Source organism: Poecilia reticulata, chromosome 4 (genome assembly GCF_904066995.2).
Source record: "Poecilia reticulata chromosome 4, P_reticulata-male-v2, whole genome shotgun sequence".
NCBI classification, from domain to species: Eukaryota; Metazoa; Chordata; class Actinopteri; order Cyprinodontiformes; family Poeciliidae; genus Poecilia; species Poecilia reticulata.
In genome coordinates, this window is record NC_088833.1 from 14,459,132 (window position 1) to 14,476,048 (window position 16,917).

Here is a 16,917-nt window from a genome sequence, read left to right on the forward strand (position 1 = left end):
ATCTGGCCGCCTCAGTTTCTGCCTCCGCTGTGATGTCAACCATTAGGATGTTAACAGAGAACAACAAAGCTGGTGACACGGACAAGGAGGCAAACAAATGCTAACACCGCCTCTTTTGCCAGAAAACGCCCATTCCTGCGACTTATTGCCTCTTTTCCAAGACTTATTCAAAGTTTTCGTCTTCTACTCCCCCATGCCGATTCTCGGTCCGTATGATTAGGTGGAGGGGATAAAATAAAATGAAGCAACAAAATAAAGCCTTTCTTTTCCTTCCGAAAGACTAGAAATGGTGCTTTGTGTGCGTCCGCTGTTGTGGCACATTTGACAGGTCTAGCTCGGCTGCTTTTGTGCTGCCAGAATAAAGGCGATTGACAGAAAACACAAACTGAGCCACTGTGCTGTTGTGAGCTGGCTATTAGTCAACGTGATGGCCTTTGCAGATGCTAATGGCTTATGGTGCATCCAGGTCCAGCCTCCTCCACACAGAGCGTGGCTATCTGATGGCACAAAGACCCTTTGCTGGAGGTTGACTTCTACACCCCCCCACCCCCCCGTTCTTTTCATCGCTGCCACAAAAGTCATTAGGCTAAAAAAAGTCATTTCTGAGAATTAGGGGGATATAATAGAAGTGCACAATGAAACAATTTCATAAGCAGCAGCTATGCTCATGGTTAAGGCCCCAGGTGATGAAGATGAGGCTTGTGAAGCCCCTCTGAGTAATGTGGAGCCAGGCTCTTGTGAAAGCAGAGATGATGCCCGGGAGTGTCGGACCTCTGGACTCCCAACTTATTAATCAGCCAGACCCTCAGCTGCGTGCCTCAGGCTGCAGCGTGCCTTCAGCCTGCTCTGGGACCAGATAACACCCTGAAGACTTACATACTGGGAGGGTTTTACCCAGACCTGGAGCAGAGGCCTCAGCTCATCAGCACACAGTTCACTAAGTCCTGCAGCAGCAGCAGCAGCAGCAGCAGCAGCAGCAGCAGCAGCAGCAGCGGCGGCGGCGGCGGGAGGATTACAGCATCATCTACTGCTGGGCTGATGGCAAACGCATCAAAGTTCATTCTCTGTGTCTATTTTTTTTTACTCATTGTCCAATCAGTAATACATTTCTGTGAAATCAAGATTTAATATGTTGGAAAAGTAAATGTGCCGTCAACCTCTATTCTACAACTTGCCATCTCTTGGGACAGTTGAAATGTGACAAAATGAATCACATCTCAAAAATTTGTGTCTCTTATAATCTGTACCCGTTTCGTATTGTGTATATTTAAGAAGCTAATCTTCTAGGGATGTCTGTGATCTATTTAGCTTGGTGGCTAAATACAGCGTAGCTGTTATTAGTCAGGAAGTCGACAGTTCCATAAATGGAGTAAACCCGTATCAATGCAGACAGAGCATCTGCATGGTGCAGCATGAGATGAAGCCCTTTTAGGCTACTGTCAAAATTAACGCAAACTGCTCTGCTTATATGCTTGTTGAAGCATATTAGACACATACCAAGGATTGTAGTGGATTTTGCTGTCCTCTGGTGGTCAGAAACAGACATAACAAGCTCTACTAACGAGTACTTGATTACTACTGCATCAATAATTTATTACATCACCGAAAAAGTTCCTCAATCAACTGGATCAGTATGTGTATGAAGAGATTACTTACATAAATGATGAATACACATTTTCCAAAAAAATAAAGGTTAAATTATTTTTGTATAAAACATTTTAAACAGTTGCTGCACAAGAAAAATGTAAGACAAACGCAAGTCATAGAAATACATAAAACATACAAACATACAATGATAATGTTTTTAAAACAAGTATTAAACAAAAAAAGTTTAAAAAGTTAATAGAATGAGTTCAGAGTCAACATCTCATACTGGGCTCAATGTCTTCTTTTAAAAAGAGATTTAAAAATGGCAAATTAAGATGCAACAAAAGCTCAGTCATCTGTGAGATTGCTTCCTGTATTAAATACAGGTACATCACAAAGACAATCAGCGTACGCAGTTTTAGAGCAGATTAGACCTGACAAGAAATTAAGAAACAAAAAATTTGAATAAGAGTAATTTGTTTGGTAGAGCATTCATTTTATATTCAGAAATCTTCACTTTCATCTTGGGATTGTGAATAAGACACAAAGCTCCATTTCTCCCACAGACTCTTCAAAACGGGGAAAACAAAACCACACCACGGCTCTTCACCTGAAGCATGAGCATATCTACAATTAACAAGAATTAAAAGTTTTTAAACAACCTGAACTGAGACCAAAGCTCATCTCTCCACCAGTCAGTGAGAGGGTTGAAGGAGGACATAAAAAATATCCGGCATAAGCTACAGTAAACGGTGGCTTCAGCCAACAAATGGCAAAAAGCCCTTTTCCAACCATCACAGATATAAATGCGAGGCCTTTGCTAATCTTTGTCAAATAAAGGATAAAACTCAAATACTGGTCTGATATGTAAAAGAAAAAAAAGAGTAAGAATTTGGCCACTATTAAAGAGCAGTAATTAACTATTTGAAATACCAGTAAGTTTCAAAATAAGTTTCAAATCTGTCGCACCTCTGAAAATGGACCATCGAATTGATTCAAAACATGGTTATCAAATCAGCAACGTTTCATTTCAGGCCTTTCATCTAAAGCCAACAGAAAACCTGCCGGCTAAACCGAGGAGCGCACCAGAAACAACGCATTGTTACCTAGAGATTCTACAGAAATGACTCGTTAAAGGTACTTCTGTTTGCTCAGATCTTGTGAAAATATTGACAGATGCAGTGCTTATGGCAAAAGCAATTGGGTACAAAAATTGGTGACTATAAGTTTTAATTTAAGGAATTTGTTTTAAAAATAAATTTAGTTTTTCGTCTTGCAAAGTTTTAACCTGCAGATGTTGGAAGGTCAGCAAACATTTGCAAACTGCAGAGACAAATCAGCCTCTACTAAAGTAACAATAACAGAACAAACTGACAACATTAAAAAAAGAAATTTATTTATTGACGTCAATTTTATTTTCATTTAAACACAAATTAAATAAATAAAGCACATCTGTAGGGGGAGGGTACACCATGCACACGTTACTTTCTACAACATAAAACATGTCTTAGGACCAGCTGCTTAGCTTTCTGTTGCGCAGGTGTCTCACTCTGGATCCTGATGCTGTACATGATAGCGGCTCCCCGACTGCCCACTCACTTCGTCTGTGCAGGAAGCACGGTCTGGATATTTATGTACTCATACCCATATGCACATCTGAGTGAATGAAGGAGTGAAGGAACATGGGCAACGTATTCTTCACTCCTCCATCCAGGCAAATATAGAGAGAAGAGAGCAAGATGTCGGTGGCGTGAAGATTCTTAAAGGCTCAAATGACGAAGGTGCAAAAGGATGAGAATCTGGGGAGCGAGTGGAACAGGGAGTCCTGAACAGTGACTGGAACGAAGGAAATGGTAGTAAGGAAGATTTTCTGTCATTTTGCCATCTTAGAAACCATTCAGACACAAAGGTAATTTTCAGTACAACAGCTTCTGTGTTGCATACATCTAGACCCACTGCAAATGGCTGACAGAAAGGAGAGAGACCTGGTGCAAATTCAAAAAACCTTTGGAAGAGAACCCAGTCTATTTGTAAATGAGCCCACTGAATCAAACAGTATTGAGAATTTCATCAGCTTTTCTAACAGGCTCCCAACGCAGAAAACTAACTATAGTGGGACAGACTCTAAAAATTGAATCAAATTTAACTGCACAGGTGTTGAATGGGCATTTTTTTAAAACCTCAATGACAACTATTTCACTTTTTAAAAGACATTTTATAATTCGTTTCCTCTATTTAGCAAGTTTCGTTTCCTCTATTTTTCAGGAAGAGAGCAAGAGTTACATTTGGGACATTTATGAAATTAAAATAAAATTGCTTGCTTGAGAAGTTTGTTGTGCACTTTTGGATGGATGAAACAGATTTCTTAATGAGGGAATAAACTGAATAAAAATAGATCCAGTTTTATGAGGTGCGGACGCTTATGAGTACGGACAGTGGAGAGTGTTGGTGAACGGAAAGCTGGACACCAGGATGAGCTTAAACATGGAATCAAGTGCTGTTAATCCTAAGTGCAGCTATTCAATATTTTAGAAGATAACTGGCTATGATGTTTGGATGAGACAGAAAAGCCAAAATATCGAGAAGAGCACAGGACATGTCCACAGTCCTATAGGGCACAAGTGATGCTTAGCGTTGCATTTCTCATTCAATCTCCGTATGGGTGGGTTGTTGTGCTCCTCTGGTGTCAAAGCAGCCAGAGGGATTAGAAGTAAAGGAAAAAGAAAAGCTACTGTTCTTCATTTGTGTTCATGTCCGTCGCTCCATCACTGTCTAAGAGTCACCGATAGTAAAACCAGGAAGCTGTGGAGATGGAGCCAGAAAGGGGCGATGGAGGTCATTTACAGATGTGTTGTCTTTGTTCAGTGCAATAATCTGTAGGAATAGAAAAAAAATTGTAAACTGACTTGTCAGGATGAAAATAAACACATCAACACCTTTTCTGACACTTTGCATTGGATTGAAAATGTCATCCTAGAGAGAAATACCTGGGTCCGTTACTTTTCCTTGTGAAGAGCTTCTATGAAAGATTCAAGTTTCTCCTGGATCTCACGGACTTTCTCTGCAAAGGTCAGGAAAAAAAAAATGGCGTCAATTTCAAAATCAAATCTAAAATAGTTTAGCGTGGAAAATAAAGAAATAACCAAGGAAAAAACAAGACTGTGCATTATGTTGCTGAAAAACAAAAAACATTTCTAAAATTATTATTATTGCTGAACAAATAAGACATAAGGAAAGATTTGAAAAGTTTTTAATGTATCCACTGAGTTTTTAATTTATAGTCAAGTTAGGAATTACATTTTTGCTATAATCAAATTATTTCAGAAATCATCAATATGAATATTATGGATTCATATACAAATAAATACACATTACCTATAATCCATGTGTATATTTTACTTTTTCTTTATTTATCAATACATTTTGTATTTCAAACATTAAATTGTGCAGAATAATATACTCAACTATTATTTGACTTACAATCTTTGATACAGAAATATTTTCTTTTTAGTAACACTAAGATTAGACTTGATGCAACTTATCCTCTTTTCCAGGATGATTAGGAATATTTATTTATTTATGGGTGTTAAGTCTTGTAAATAAATAACTCCAGCACGTTTAGTTATTCCTAATAAATAATATCTAATTCCAAAATGTTTTACTTTGACGTTTATTTACAGATAAAAAACAAAAAAAATCCATCATATTTTCACACAAAAAACCCAAACAGCTCTCTTTGACAGTGACAGCCAAACCTCAAGGCAGACCTACTTTGCACATTTGATGATGAAGACTTATGAACCCACATCAAAGCTCTGACACTCTCCTTTTTATGGCAAGTACCTCCTGGGCACATTGCTAATGGACAGAAGGCGACACCTTAACATAATTTCAGAGGGGAATGGAGGGGGTGAAACTACCGGGGAGAAAAAAAAAACCCCATAACTTTTTTAATATAACTCCTATTGTCCATAGAGCATAATACGAGCAATCCTTTCACCAAACATGTAGCGTCACGCGAGATGAGCGAGCCGTCTAAAGCAGTCTTAATCACTGATTAAACAGTGGCTGAAGGAAGTCTGTGAGCCAACGATGGAAGGAGGAAAAAGAAAAAAAAAGAAAAAAAACGAAACCGTAGCTCGCAATGCCAGCTGCACCTCCGGGGCCTGGCTGACTCTTCAGCTTCCCCGTCACCCTCGCTAATCTGTCTGTATCTCCTCCAAGCACAAACTCAAACACTGGCTTTGAAGAACAAACCAGCACCGCTCCATCTTGATCAATCAGCAGCACGAGACACACAGGAGAACTATTGTCGGTTCTAAAAGTTACACAGCTAAGAGTAACTTTCAGGAACATGAATCAAAACTGTTTGGAACGAGAGCAGCAGCGCCTGAAGCATCTATACTGTCAGCGTGGAGGTGATAACCCCATGTTCCTTAGAGGGAAACTGAATATCATACTCGGGGGACTTCTGTGAAGCCCTCCTTTGATAGGCGCACTAAGGTATCTTTTTCTTGATGGATGGATGTTTGGAGAGAGAAAGCCACCCCGCCACCCGCCTCTCATAAAACTGGCGTAAGAACAAGAGACATGGTGGAGCGAACACGAGAACCGGACCAAACCGAGTCAGAAACGCTGGCTGTGAACTCCTGTCCTGCAAACCTGAGAGAGCTGCACAGTCATGCCACTTCCACCTCCTCTCACCCTCCAACATGTTCCCGACAGGCAGGTGGCAGGAAAAAAAAAAGTCCCAGCCTTTGATACTCTTATAACGCACTCAGACAAAATGGCAGGGTGTAAGGAGGGGATTACTACACCTTATGGAGGCATTAAAGGGGCCTGTGGAAGGGGAACGCCGACAAGTCACACCAGCAGGTGTGCAGCTGAATGAAACATAAACCTGTGGTACGGAGCTGCGACAGGCAGCCCACCGCAGGGCCCGGCTCAACGCAGCAAACAGATTAGGCGACGAGCCCCGACCACAGGGCAACATGACTCAATCCAGGACCAATAAGAACAGGATTACAGACATCTGCCTGACCTGGGGAGAAGAGCTGCGAGGCATTGGGGGTTTGGAAGGGGGGGCGGGGCGGATGGTGTGAGGGAAGGAGGGTACCGACTGTCAAATCGTAAAAACATGGGAAATCCCCTGGCTCAGGCTTCAAAGTTTGTTATTGGCTTTAGATGTGGATGTTGATAAAGTGGCTCGACTTGGATTTCAAATATAGAATGCTCAAAACTGGTCGGCCATTAATGATCCTTCCAATGGAGGGCATAGAGTGAGCTTAGAGGTTAAAAAGCGAGAGAAACCCAGCTTGGACAGGCTGTAAAGAGTTACAAAGGAGGATCTTTCAGGAAAGTCGAGGTGCATCACCAATCCGATCCTGTCATACACAACTTCCTCAACTTCCTACCACATAAGCCTCGTCAATTCCCCCAAAGTTTCAGAAAAACTGAAAAAGTATTTTCTATTGATTCACCTTAAAATGTGTAGAGAGGTCATCACAATCAGCCAATTGTTGGCTTGCTAGGCTCTGAAAAATGAGTGGCTGGGTGGGAGCTCAAGGAAAAACAGCCACAAAATTCTGACTTCTGTTCGTTGTTTTGTGCGCTATAGTTAGATTAGATGCAGCTGAGAAAAGTAGAAACAGAACAAAGTATCACTTTTTGCCTATTTCAACCCTAACTGAAGGATTAATCCACCAGGACGTGGCTCCGTTTAGTTGGGGATCCACTTTTGGAGTCCAACTGACCACCATGATGAGTCGTGGTATACAGGTTTTACCTTTGTGTCACAACGTCTTGCAGAACAATCCTTGTTACGAAAAATAGCTCAATCTGTCTTAGACTACATGTAGTCTGGACCGTAATCACAGTACGGTATACCATCTTGTTTACGAATCATCATTTCCTTCTTCTGTTATATTTATTGTTTATGAATGAATGCATTTATTAATTAAATAAAAATACCATTAGTTTCATACAGGTTGATGCCCCCAGCAGCTCTCAGGAGCCTGGAGGTTGCGGCCGAGTATGAAGTGCTTTCTGAAGAATAAGAACTGTGAAAGACTGATATTTCTTTCCCCCTAACACCATCTGTTTGCAACCAAAAGACTGAAGCATGATAAAGAAGAGGCCATAACAGGCCTTTCTTTTCACCATCCTGTGGAAATGAAACAAAAAAATCAGTGGTCAGTCACCACTGCTCGTTTCTCACTGTGCAAAAAGGGAGTAGCGGTTTGAGACTCCATTTAGGCTCCTGTTTACTTAAGAGATGAGCCCCAAAACAGTCATTCAGCCGCTCACCCCTTTATCTGGTCATGAATATTCCCATAATCCTCAACGCTCAATCCCAGAGGCCCTTTCTTTCAGACGCTTGGATGTGTATGTGAGAGAGAGAGAGTTGCAAAGGATAGAGAGAAAAAAAAGTGGGAAGCCTTTCCCCAAATCCTTTCTTTTAAGGCCTTTCCTCTGCTGATCTCTACATGATGTGATATCTCATTCACCAGCACTACAGAGCCCCTTAAGTCTGCAGCGGCCGGAGCACTGAGCCAAAGAACATTTAATTGACCAGTAATTAGACGACGCAGTCCTGTGACATTTATAAAGAAAAAGATGTGAGAAAAATAAAAAGAGTATGCAAGATGGACAATCTTTCTCAGAGGATGTGCAAAGAATTGAAGACGAAGTTGTTGAGAAGAAAGCAGCGTTTCACAAGACAAGGAGCAATTTCTTGTCCAAACCCGTCATGATTCACAAAGAAACTTTTTATATCCCATCACTGCCAAGGTCAAACTAAACCACCACTGAAACGGGATCTTTTAATGTAACAAACAGAATAGCTTTTCCCCCAGCGTGCTGCTCGATTCTTTACTGAATCTGGATCATCGTGCCATAAAATCTAAGCCACAGGAGAGGTGGATGCAGGGAAAGTGAGTCTGTCAGCAGCCAGAATGCCATGTCAGTGGCAGAGCAATGAATCAGCCCCAGCACTCAGGGGTCTTATCTAGAAAACAGATGCCTGGGAGTGACGGGTCCGACCAGGGAGAGGGACGCATAGGTCTGAATGGGTCAGCGCCTGGGGTCAGCCAAAGGTCGGACCAAATGAAAACAGCAACATTTATGGTAATTTTTTTTTTTTTTTTTTTTTTTGAGAAAAACCAGATGATTTAACTTGTTGTATTGACAAACATTGTTTATAGCTACAAAGTGTTAGATGGCAAAACTTTAGTTTGGGTTGCAGATGGTGATGGTTGGAGGGTCATCTGGATGTAGCTGAACTCTGTCCAGTTTTAAGGAATTATCTTAAATCAAACATGTGTAGGTGACACCCAGACAGACCGGTTTTCTGTTTTTGGAAGGTGATTGAAGGTGCAGGGGTCAGCCTGTGACTCAAAGTCGACGCTACAGAACGTCTGGGCTCTGAAGTTGTCCCTCGAGTCCCAGATGATCCTGGTAATAGTCACATTTTTTACTCAGAGGAACTCCTCTTTCCTTTGTACAAGTGTGTGGAAAAAAAATTAATAATGAATGATCTTTTGCAAAACATCCACATGCAACCAGGAACATGTGCTGGGAACGTGAACAGAAACCTGGATGGGTTTCCCTTCTGATTGCTCCTCATCGATTGTCTTTCCCACACTTGACCTTCCTGCTTCCCTCTGCAGGAACAGAGAAGGCTTCAATATTTCTTAGATGGTTTTATTCCAAATTCACGACCTTAGGCATCACCTTTTAATGGCTTGTCATACAAAATACAATCTACCCCAAGTCCACCCAAGCCTCTTTTTTTCTAAAATGATATTAATGTGCATGTGGTATTATAATACACTGCATTGCTGCGAAAGAGAGAGAAACATGTTTCTAGATCATGACACTAGAGTCAGGATGGAGGGACCGAAATGAGGAGAGAAAAAAAAAGAAGGAAGGAGAAGAGACAGATGATGGCAGGACAGAGAGTGATAAATAGAAGAAAATCTTAATTTGGTAAAAAGTTCAAGAATTTTTTTTTCTATCACAAAAGTAACATGAGGAGAATGAGGTTAACAAACGCAAATATAACTAAAAGCTCTTTCTTGCTTTTATTTGAGAACTACTCTACCCAGTAGGTAGTCGCCTCGCAACTGGATGGTTGTGGGTTTGATTCCAGCTTTCCATTGACATGTTGAAGTGCTCCTGGGCAAGACACTTAATCCCAAGTTGCCTCTTGATCTGTGTGAGTGTGGATGGGTGCAAAGTGCTTTGAGTTGTCAGTATGACTAGAAAAGTGCTCTGTAAATTCAGCACATTTACCGTAGAAGCATGTTAAAAAGTGGAAGGCAATATAAATGTGATAAATGCTTACAATTTGCCTCTTCTGTTAGAAAAAAACAAAACCTGTCTATTAGTTCAGTTAGACCTCAGACTGATGCAGGTTGAGTAGGACACGGTAACGTGGAAAAGCAACAGTTTAAGAGCAGAAACTATTAAAGGCTCAATAAATGAGCCTGGAGTGCTTGCCTGCAAAAACTCCAAACAATATTTTTGCAATGTTTTTAGCTGTAAACACTTTTGAGGCACCCGCAGAGTTTCAATTTGGCGGTTTTGGTCCACGTGGCAAAAGGTCAGAGTAAACGTTAACACTCGCTGCTTCCATCTAACCCACTCTCAGGAAGATGTTAAACACAGAACCTTAAGATCATACGTCACCCCTGAAGCTGGGGAAGAACAGAGGAGCACTTCTCCTTGAGCCCTCACTAATCACTGTGAAGGAAGCTGCTCAAAGGAGGCGGTGCAGGGGGAGGAGATGAAAGGAGACAAAGTGAGCGTGAGGCTGAGAGGGCATTCCGCTGAGCAAGCCCAGACAACCACAGCTTTATTGTGTCCTGCTTCCACACCAGCAAACAGAGAAAGTTACTGCACGCACAGACAAGCCAAGCACTTCACACATTATTTCCATTTTTTTTTTTTAAAGGAACCTCTGTTGACACCTCTTGTTCCCTAACCCTCAGATAACCCTGCTTCACGTAAGCTCAAATCCACGATTCTCCACAAATTGCTGCATTCATCAGTTCCAACAAGCTTCCTGTGAAGATTGTGGGGATTATGGTGAGAGGTTGTGCAGTGGCCAGGTGTTCCTTCTGAATCAACTCTTGTGAGTTGTGCCCAAAACCCATTTGTGACACAAATTTTTGAGATGTGAAAATGCAAAAAAGATAAAATCCTTAATTTAAACTGCTAAAGTGATTGTACTTTATGATGATTCATATGCAAATATATTAAAATGTGAAATTATTGTAAAAAAAAATAGATTAGTCATTCTGTCCTACTTGAATCAGCCTTATTGTTAATTAAATGAGATATTTATATCCAGTTTCCCAGGAGGTACAGCAGCATTAAGAGCAAATTTTTCATATGCCCGAAAAATTTACGACGAGAGCATTTGTATTTCATCTGAAAATACAAATGCTTTCCCATGTTCTTCTCTGATACATTTCCAGAACTGGAAAACTTAAAAACAAGATTTTCCAGACTGCATAGAAACCCTGAACTTAAAGGATCGCAAGACGATGAAACAATATCTGGTTGATCAGCTTTCATCCAGTAATAAATGTCACAGATAGCTCATAGATATATTATTGAAAGCTATTCCACCAGGTTATGCAGTACATCTCTTCAGATTTTTCTGTTAATGCTATTAAATCCTGTTGTTCTGTCTTAATTTATCTGCTCTATTTATTCTAGTGATTGTGTCTCTGAAAGAATCACGAGCTCAACATTTTAGATAAAGCAGAGAAAACAATGAAAAAGAAGAAATTAAGAAAATGGGTTGTTCTTGCTCACATACAGTCAAATTTAGGTGATTGATAAGCAACATATTAGGAAGTTCATAAGTAAGGTGAATGGAGGCAAAAGGTCAAAACGAACACATAAAATAGTTAAAATGACAATGCCTACAGGTCATGTTTTCTATCAGTAATACTTTGCGGTCTGTTACATCAGGAACAGTAAAAATCACTGAAACCACACAAACACGCAAAGGACAGTTTCCAAATTTGGGCAAAATAAAGCAGCAGCAGTGATTCCTGCTCTGGGTTTGTACATCACACCTGGGCTTTGCTCCAGAGGCGGCGCTGTGCCACGCAGTCCGTCTGGCACACGCTGACCGTAACACACACGCACACACACATGCACACACTCCTCTCTGCAGCGTACACTGTTCTTCATTCATTAAAAGGCGCCTTCACACTCCCTCGGTGACGCACGCACCTGACCTCTATTTGTAACCTGAGCGGTGTTGAGGCTGTCTGTGAGCAGGCAAACAGAGCTTAACAGGAGCCTGCCCCCGGGAGAATATTTCTGCCTTTGTTAAGTGTGTTTATCCTTTCCCCTCTGTCTCATATCTCTCCATCATTCTCCTTCTTTGCTCCCTCCTTTTTTCTAACAGAAAGAGAAGTCAGTCGAAGGTATCCTCCCTGATATCCTATTCTTTCCGTCTAATTCTGTCAAGAAACGAAACAGAATCTAAGAGTTGCTGAAATAATGAAGGAGAATGTGAGGAGATAGCACGAGTTAAAAAAAAAAAGGACACCTGGATTAAGTAACCCTTTGTGTTGACTCACAACCCTGCTGACCTGTGGGGGTCAAGTCATAGTTTGAGCTCTAGGCGAAGTGACCTGGTGTCTTTAAACAGAGAGATAAGCAACATTTCTGAGGAGAGATGATTTCAGAATGTCGGGAAAACAGTTGCTTCCCAGACAGAGAAAGTCTCCTTTCCCGAAGAACTGAGCTCACCTCAGAAGGTGTGGGTGTAAGTCCCGTCAAGGGCTCTTAACCCCGGATCTGAATAAACACCAAAAAACCACTGCGGTGGTTAATCTGGTAGCAGATCCAATGTCTGCCAACAGCTGACAATAAAACACGACATTAGAGAGTAGACAAGCCATGTGACGCAAATTTAAACCAGATGTATTTTGGTAAAATTAACATCTCCTATATTTTATCTTCTTTTTCATTTTAAATCTTAAGAATAATTAAAAAAGCAGTTGTCAAAAAATACAATTTATATGCTGTCCATGAAGTAGTCATACCAGATTTTGTCATGGAGTGCATTTGTGTGATCATGTCTTTTGGGGTTTATCTCTACCAGCTTTAACATCTACAACTGTTCTTCCCAAAACAGATCGGATGGAGAGTCACTCTTAACGATTCTATTGTAGATCTGATGAATGTTTCAGATCTTCCTGCTGGAAGGTAAATCTCTAACCCAGTCTGAAGTCTTTCGAAGCACCAAACAGGTTTATATCAGGACAGACCTGTATACAGCTTCATCTATCAATTCTGACATGTTTCCCTGTTCCATCAGAAGAAAAGCATCCCACTGCATTTCTTAAAACACAATCTAATATTCAACAGATTTTTGGAGTGCAGAACTAATAGCTGCCTTCCAGCTCTGCTGTTCCTCAGGTGATGCTTTAGGTCAGTGGTCCCCAAACTACGGCCCGCGGGCCGGATCCGGCCCGCCTCCACATTTGGTCCGACCCCCTGAACAATACCAGAGAGCATTTAGATTTTTTTTCATATACCGTATTCTCCGGACTATAAGCCGCTACTTTTTTCCTAAGTTTTGAACCATGTGGCTTATATGTGGATTTTTCTTCAACCACTAGGGGGCTCTTTAGCAGGAAGTGAATCATTGGAAGTCAAAATTGGAAAAGAAGAAAGTGCCCATTAAAACTGAATTAGGTTTTAATAGGGAATTGAAATTTGAGAATGTTGTTGATCAGTTAAATAGCATTGAGGGGAAATGCTATTTAACAGTTTTTTAAATAATACTGGGATCATTATGAGAATTTGAGCTATAGATATTAGGATCCAGTAGATGGCAGTACTGCAACAATAATGGATGCAAGCTGCCGTTGAAATCTAAAGAAGAAAAAGAAGAAGAAGAAGAAGAAAAAGAGGAAGAAGAAGAAGAAGAAGGAAGCGCCCATTTTCATTTAGCACATGCTAGTAGCAGACACGAAGGATCAGCACTTTTACTGTAACAGTTATCGTTCGGAAACTACCGTAATCAGTTCGGTTAAATCTAAATTAGGCAACTTTTCTTTTTCAACCGTAATAAATGTGATATTCAATTGACCTGTTCTGACTCAAATTTTGGGTGTCAGCCCCCCTCTGCTGCATCGTTGTGGAAAACCTGGAGCGGCAGAGATATCTGCAGCTTATATGTGAATGTTAACTGGTTTTTTAAAAGAAACCTTTGGGGTTGTGGCTTATAGTCCGGAAAATACGGTATTTATTTAATAAATAGTGTTATTTCCTGGATTTTTTTTTGTGAAGAACCCAGAGGGTTATTTGATTGTGCTTTCTGGAAAACAATACATTTTTACATTTAGGCACTCCTGCAATCGTCACACTTTTTCTGTTACAAACTGACTCCGGCCCCCCACCAGAGAAGGGAAAAGTTATGTGGACCTCACAGGAAAAAGTTTGGGGACCCCTGCTTTAGGTGAATGGTCATGATTTGGTAGGTTTCAGTTGTCGTACTGCTTCAATTTTCTCTCAAATCTTGCTCTCAAATTAAACCTGCTGGATTTACATCGAGAATAAAAGACACACTTTCAGGCTCTTTTAGAAATTAGGCCACTTGTAAAAGGAATTGGTAGCTCTTAATTTATTAACGATTTTCAAATCCTTAATTTTGGTTGTTACCTGTTGTGAGGCTCTTACTGTAAGCAAGTACAGAGTTTGTGTTAAGGTGCGTTTCCATCTCATAAGGTTCCGTGACAGAATCAAACTGAATTCCCACATCTATCAGACACGGGAGGCTTTGGTGGAGGGAAGTGGGAAAGCCACGCCTGTTTGGAAAAGTTTGGGATCGGCTTGTCTTTTAGGGTTTACAAGGCCAGGCAGGTTTAGGGGTTTTTACATGCAGTGTGGTACGGACGGGCTGCACATTGGCGCAGTTGGTAGAGCTGTTGCCTTGCAGGGTTTACAAGGCCAGGCAGGTTTAGGGTTTTTTACATGCAGTGTGGTACGGACGGGCTGCACAGTGGCGCAGTTGGTAGAGCTGTTGCCTTGCAGCAAGAAGGTTCTGGGTCCGATTCCCGGCCCCGGTCTTTCTGCATGGAGTTTGCATGTTCTCCCTGTGCATGCGTGGGTTCTCTCCGGGTACTCCGGCTTCCTCCCACAGTCCAAAAACATGACTGTTAGGTTAATTGGCCTTTCCAAATTGCCCCTAGGTGTGAGTGTGTGTGTGCATGGTTGTTTGTCCTGTGTGTCTCTGTGTTGCCCTGCGACAGACTGGCGACCTGTCCAGGGTGACCCCGCCTCTCGCCCGGCAAGCCAGCTGGAGATGGGCACCAGCAATCCTCCCGACCCCACTAAGGGACAAGGGTGCAGGAAAATGGATGGATGGATGGATGGATGGATGTGGTACGGACACAGGACTGTGTGTGCTTGTTCTCTCTTTCTACTCAACTCCCTCCAGAGGAAAAACAATGACAATATAAATACTATAGTCTGTCTATATTATTTACACACAACTTTATGAAGCTGGAGAACAACTTGTGTTATTTTGGTTGCGCCATATTTTCTGAAACATGTTATGAGCTGATTTATAAACGTATGAGTTAAGTTATAAACAGGCTAAACATGTTACTGTGGAACTACAACTGTTCCATGTAAAAACATGGCAGCCAGAGAAAGACATGAAATGTGTGTAAATACAGCATTTGTGTCATTTGATAGATCTTTAAAACTAAATGAATAACGTCATGACTGTTTTAAGAGTTACATTGTCAAAACATAATAGCTTTCTTAACTCATCACTCCTAATTTCTCTTGTATAAGCAGTAATAATTTTAACATTTCTATTTTTAATTAGGCTTTAAAATATTGATTTCAATAATGACATAGCCATTTTGATGTAACCAAAAATGTCAACATTTAAACCAAATTTCTGAAAACAGTTAATCACATATACTGCAGTAAGTACCATCAGTGATACTGTTAAGATACGAGTAATTAGATCAACCAAGAACCTGAAAGGACATTGGAGCAAACCCTCTTTAAAAAGCAACTTTCTATTTGAACCTGACTGCACTGTCAGCTGTAGCTTCGTTAAGCCAGGAGTAGTTATCTGAAACACTACTGCCCCCTTCTGACCACTGAAAGAAATTCCTTTTCTTTTTATATAGAGGTCTCAAAAACCAGTTCTCAAGAGTCAATCTTGCTACTTTTGCATCCTCAGCATGTTAAAGATCTGCAGAGGTTTGATATTCAGTCTTTTATTTGACTTAGGTGTGTTGGAACATCTAAAAAGTTGTATCCGTGTTTTAAATGCTGCAGAAGCGGTCGACTTAAATGTAAAAAAGCAAACAAAATTATAAAGTTGCCAAGTAAGTAGCTGCTAATAAAAATCTCTGAGTTATAGCAGGAATATTCCATTTTGACCGAAGTGTTTACTGTGTGGTTTTTATCTTACTGAGATCCTCAGCCAGCTGGACTCTGCGGCCAGTGATGAGTTGAGTCTTTTTCTCAGAGTCTTCTCCAAAGTCATCCAAGACCTCTTTGACATTTTTCTCCAACCGCCGCACTGCAAACAACCAACAAGCCTCACATAAAAACGATGCTAATTTAGACTTTTTAGAGGTGTTCCTTTTAAAAGACATTTTATTAATTAAAAAAAGGAGATGGGAGGTGTTTATTTGAGCATATGGAGTCCAAAATCAATATCATTACTAAATGAAAGAGTTTCAAGCTGCAAGCCTGATCTGACTGAATACTTTGCCTTTTTATAATGTATGAACAAAGTAAATTTGTTTCGATAAATATAAACCACTTCAATGGAAATAAATTACAACTTCCAAATAGTAAAAAAACAAGACACCATGTTTCTAGAAACTATTCAACACAAATAGACAAATTGCTGCACATCAGGTCTTTTCCACTTTAAACCATTTCTGATGAGTGATATTTTAGAGCCGCTCTCTTGTCATAATCCATCCTCACCCTCGGTATTGGTAAGCTGCTGCCGGAGTGTATTAGCGGTGATGACCAACATCCTCTGGATCCTCCAAAACAACACCACATCGTTGCACTCCAGCTAAGATGAAAACGTATAAAAACACAGGGATGTATTAAAGGTGTGAGCATGTACCAAAACAAAGGCAGGTACATTATCATTCACTGCCCCTACTGACCTCAGAGTCAACAAAGTGTCTCTGGTAGTAATAGAAACCTCTCTTGCAGAGGTTGCAGTGAGTCAGTGCTTTCTGCAAGAAGTGTCTGCGATAAAGCTGATGCCACGTGTCTTTGATCTGCACAGGTATGAAGTATTCCAGTAGT

General features: G+C 40.8%; 1 protein-coding gene across 6 annotated transcripts in view; it reads right to left on the reverse strand.

The window, feature by feature from the left end:
* Positions 1-2,961: 2,961 nt before the first annotated feature.
* Positions 2,962-16,917, reverse strand: part of opa1 (OPA1 mitochondrial dynamin like GTPase) — a 32,198-nt gene continuing 18,242 nt past the window's right edge. For all 6 annotated transcript variants that reach the window (XM_008406846.3, XM_008406850.3, XM_017304410.2 and 3 more), the window contains 5 exons: positions 16,773-16,889; positions 16,582-16,675; positions 16,055-16,165; positions 4,575-4,648; positions 2,962-4,461 (listed from right to left, as the gene is read on the reverse strand). In XM_008406846.3, coding sequence (XP_008405068.2) covers positions 4,584-4,648; positions 16,055-16,165; positions 16,582-16,675; positions 16,773-16,889 — 387 coding nt within the window. In that variant the 3' untranslated portion in view covers positions 2,962-4,461; positions 4,575-4,583. The remainder of the gene's footprint in view (positions 4,462-4,574; positions 4,649-16,054; positions 16,166-16,581; positions 16,676-16,772; positions 16,890-16,917) is intronic.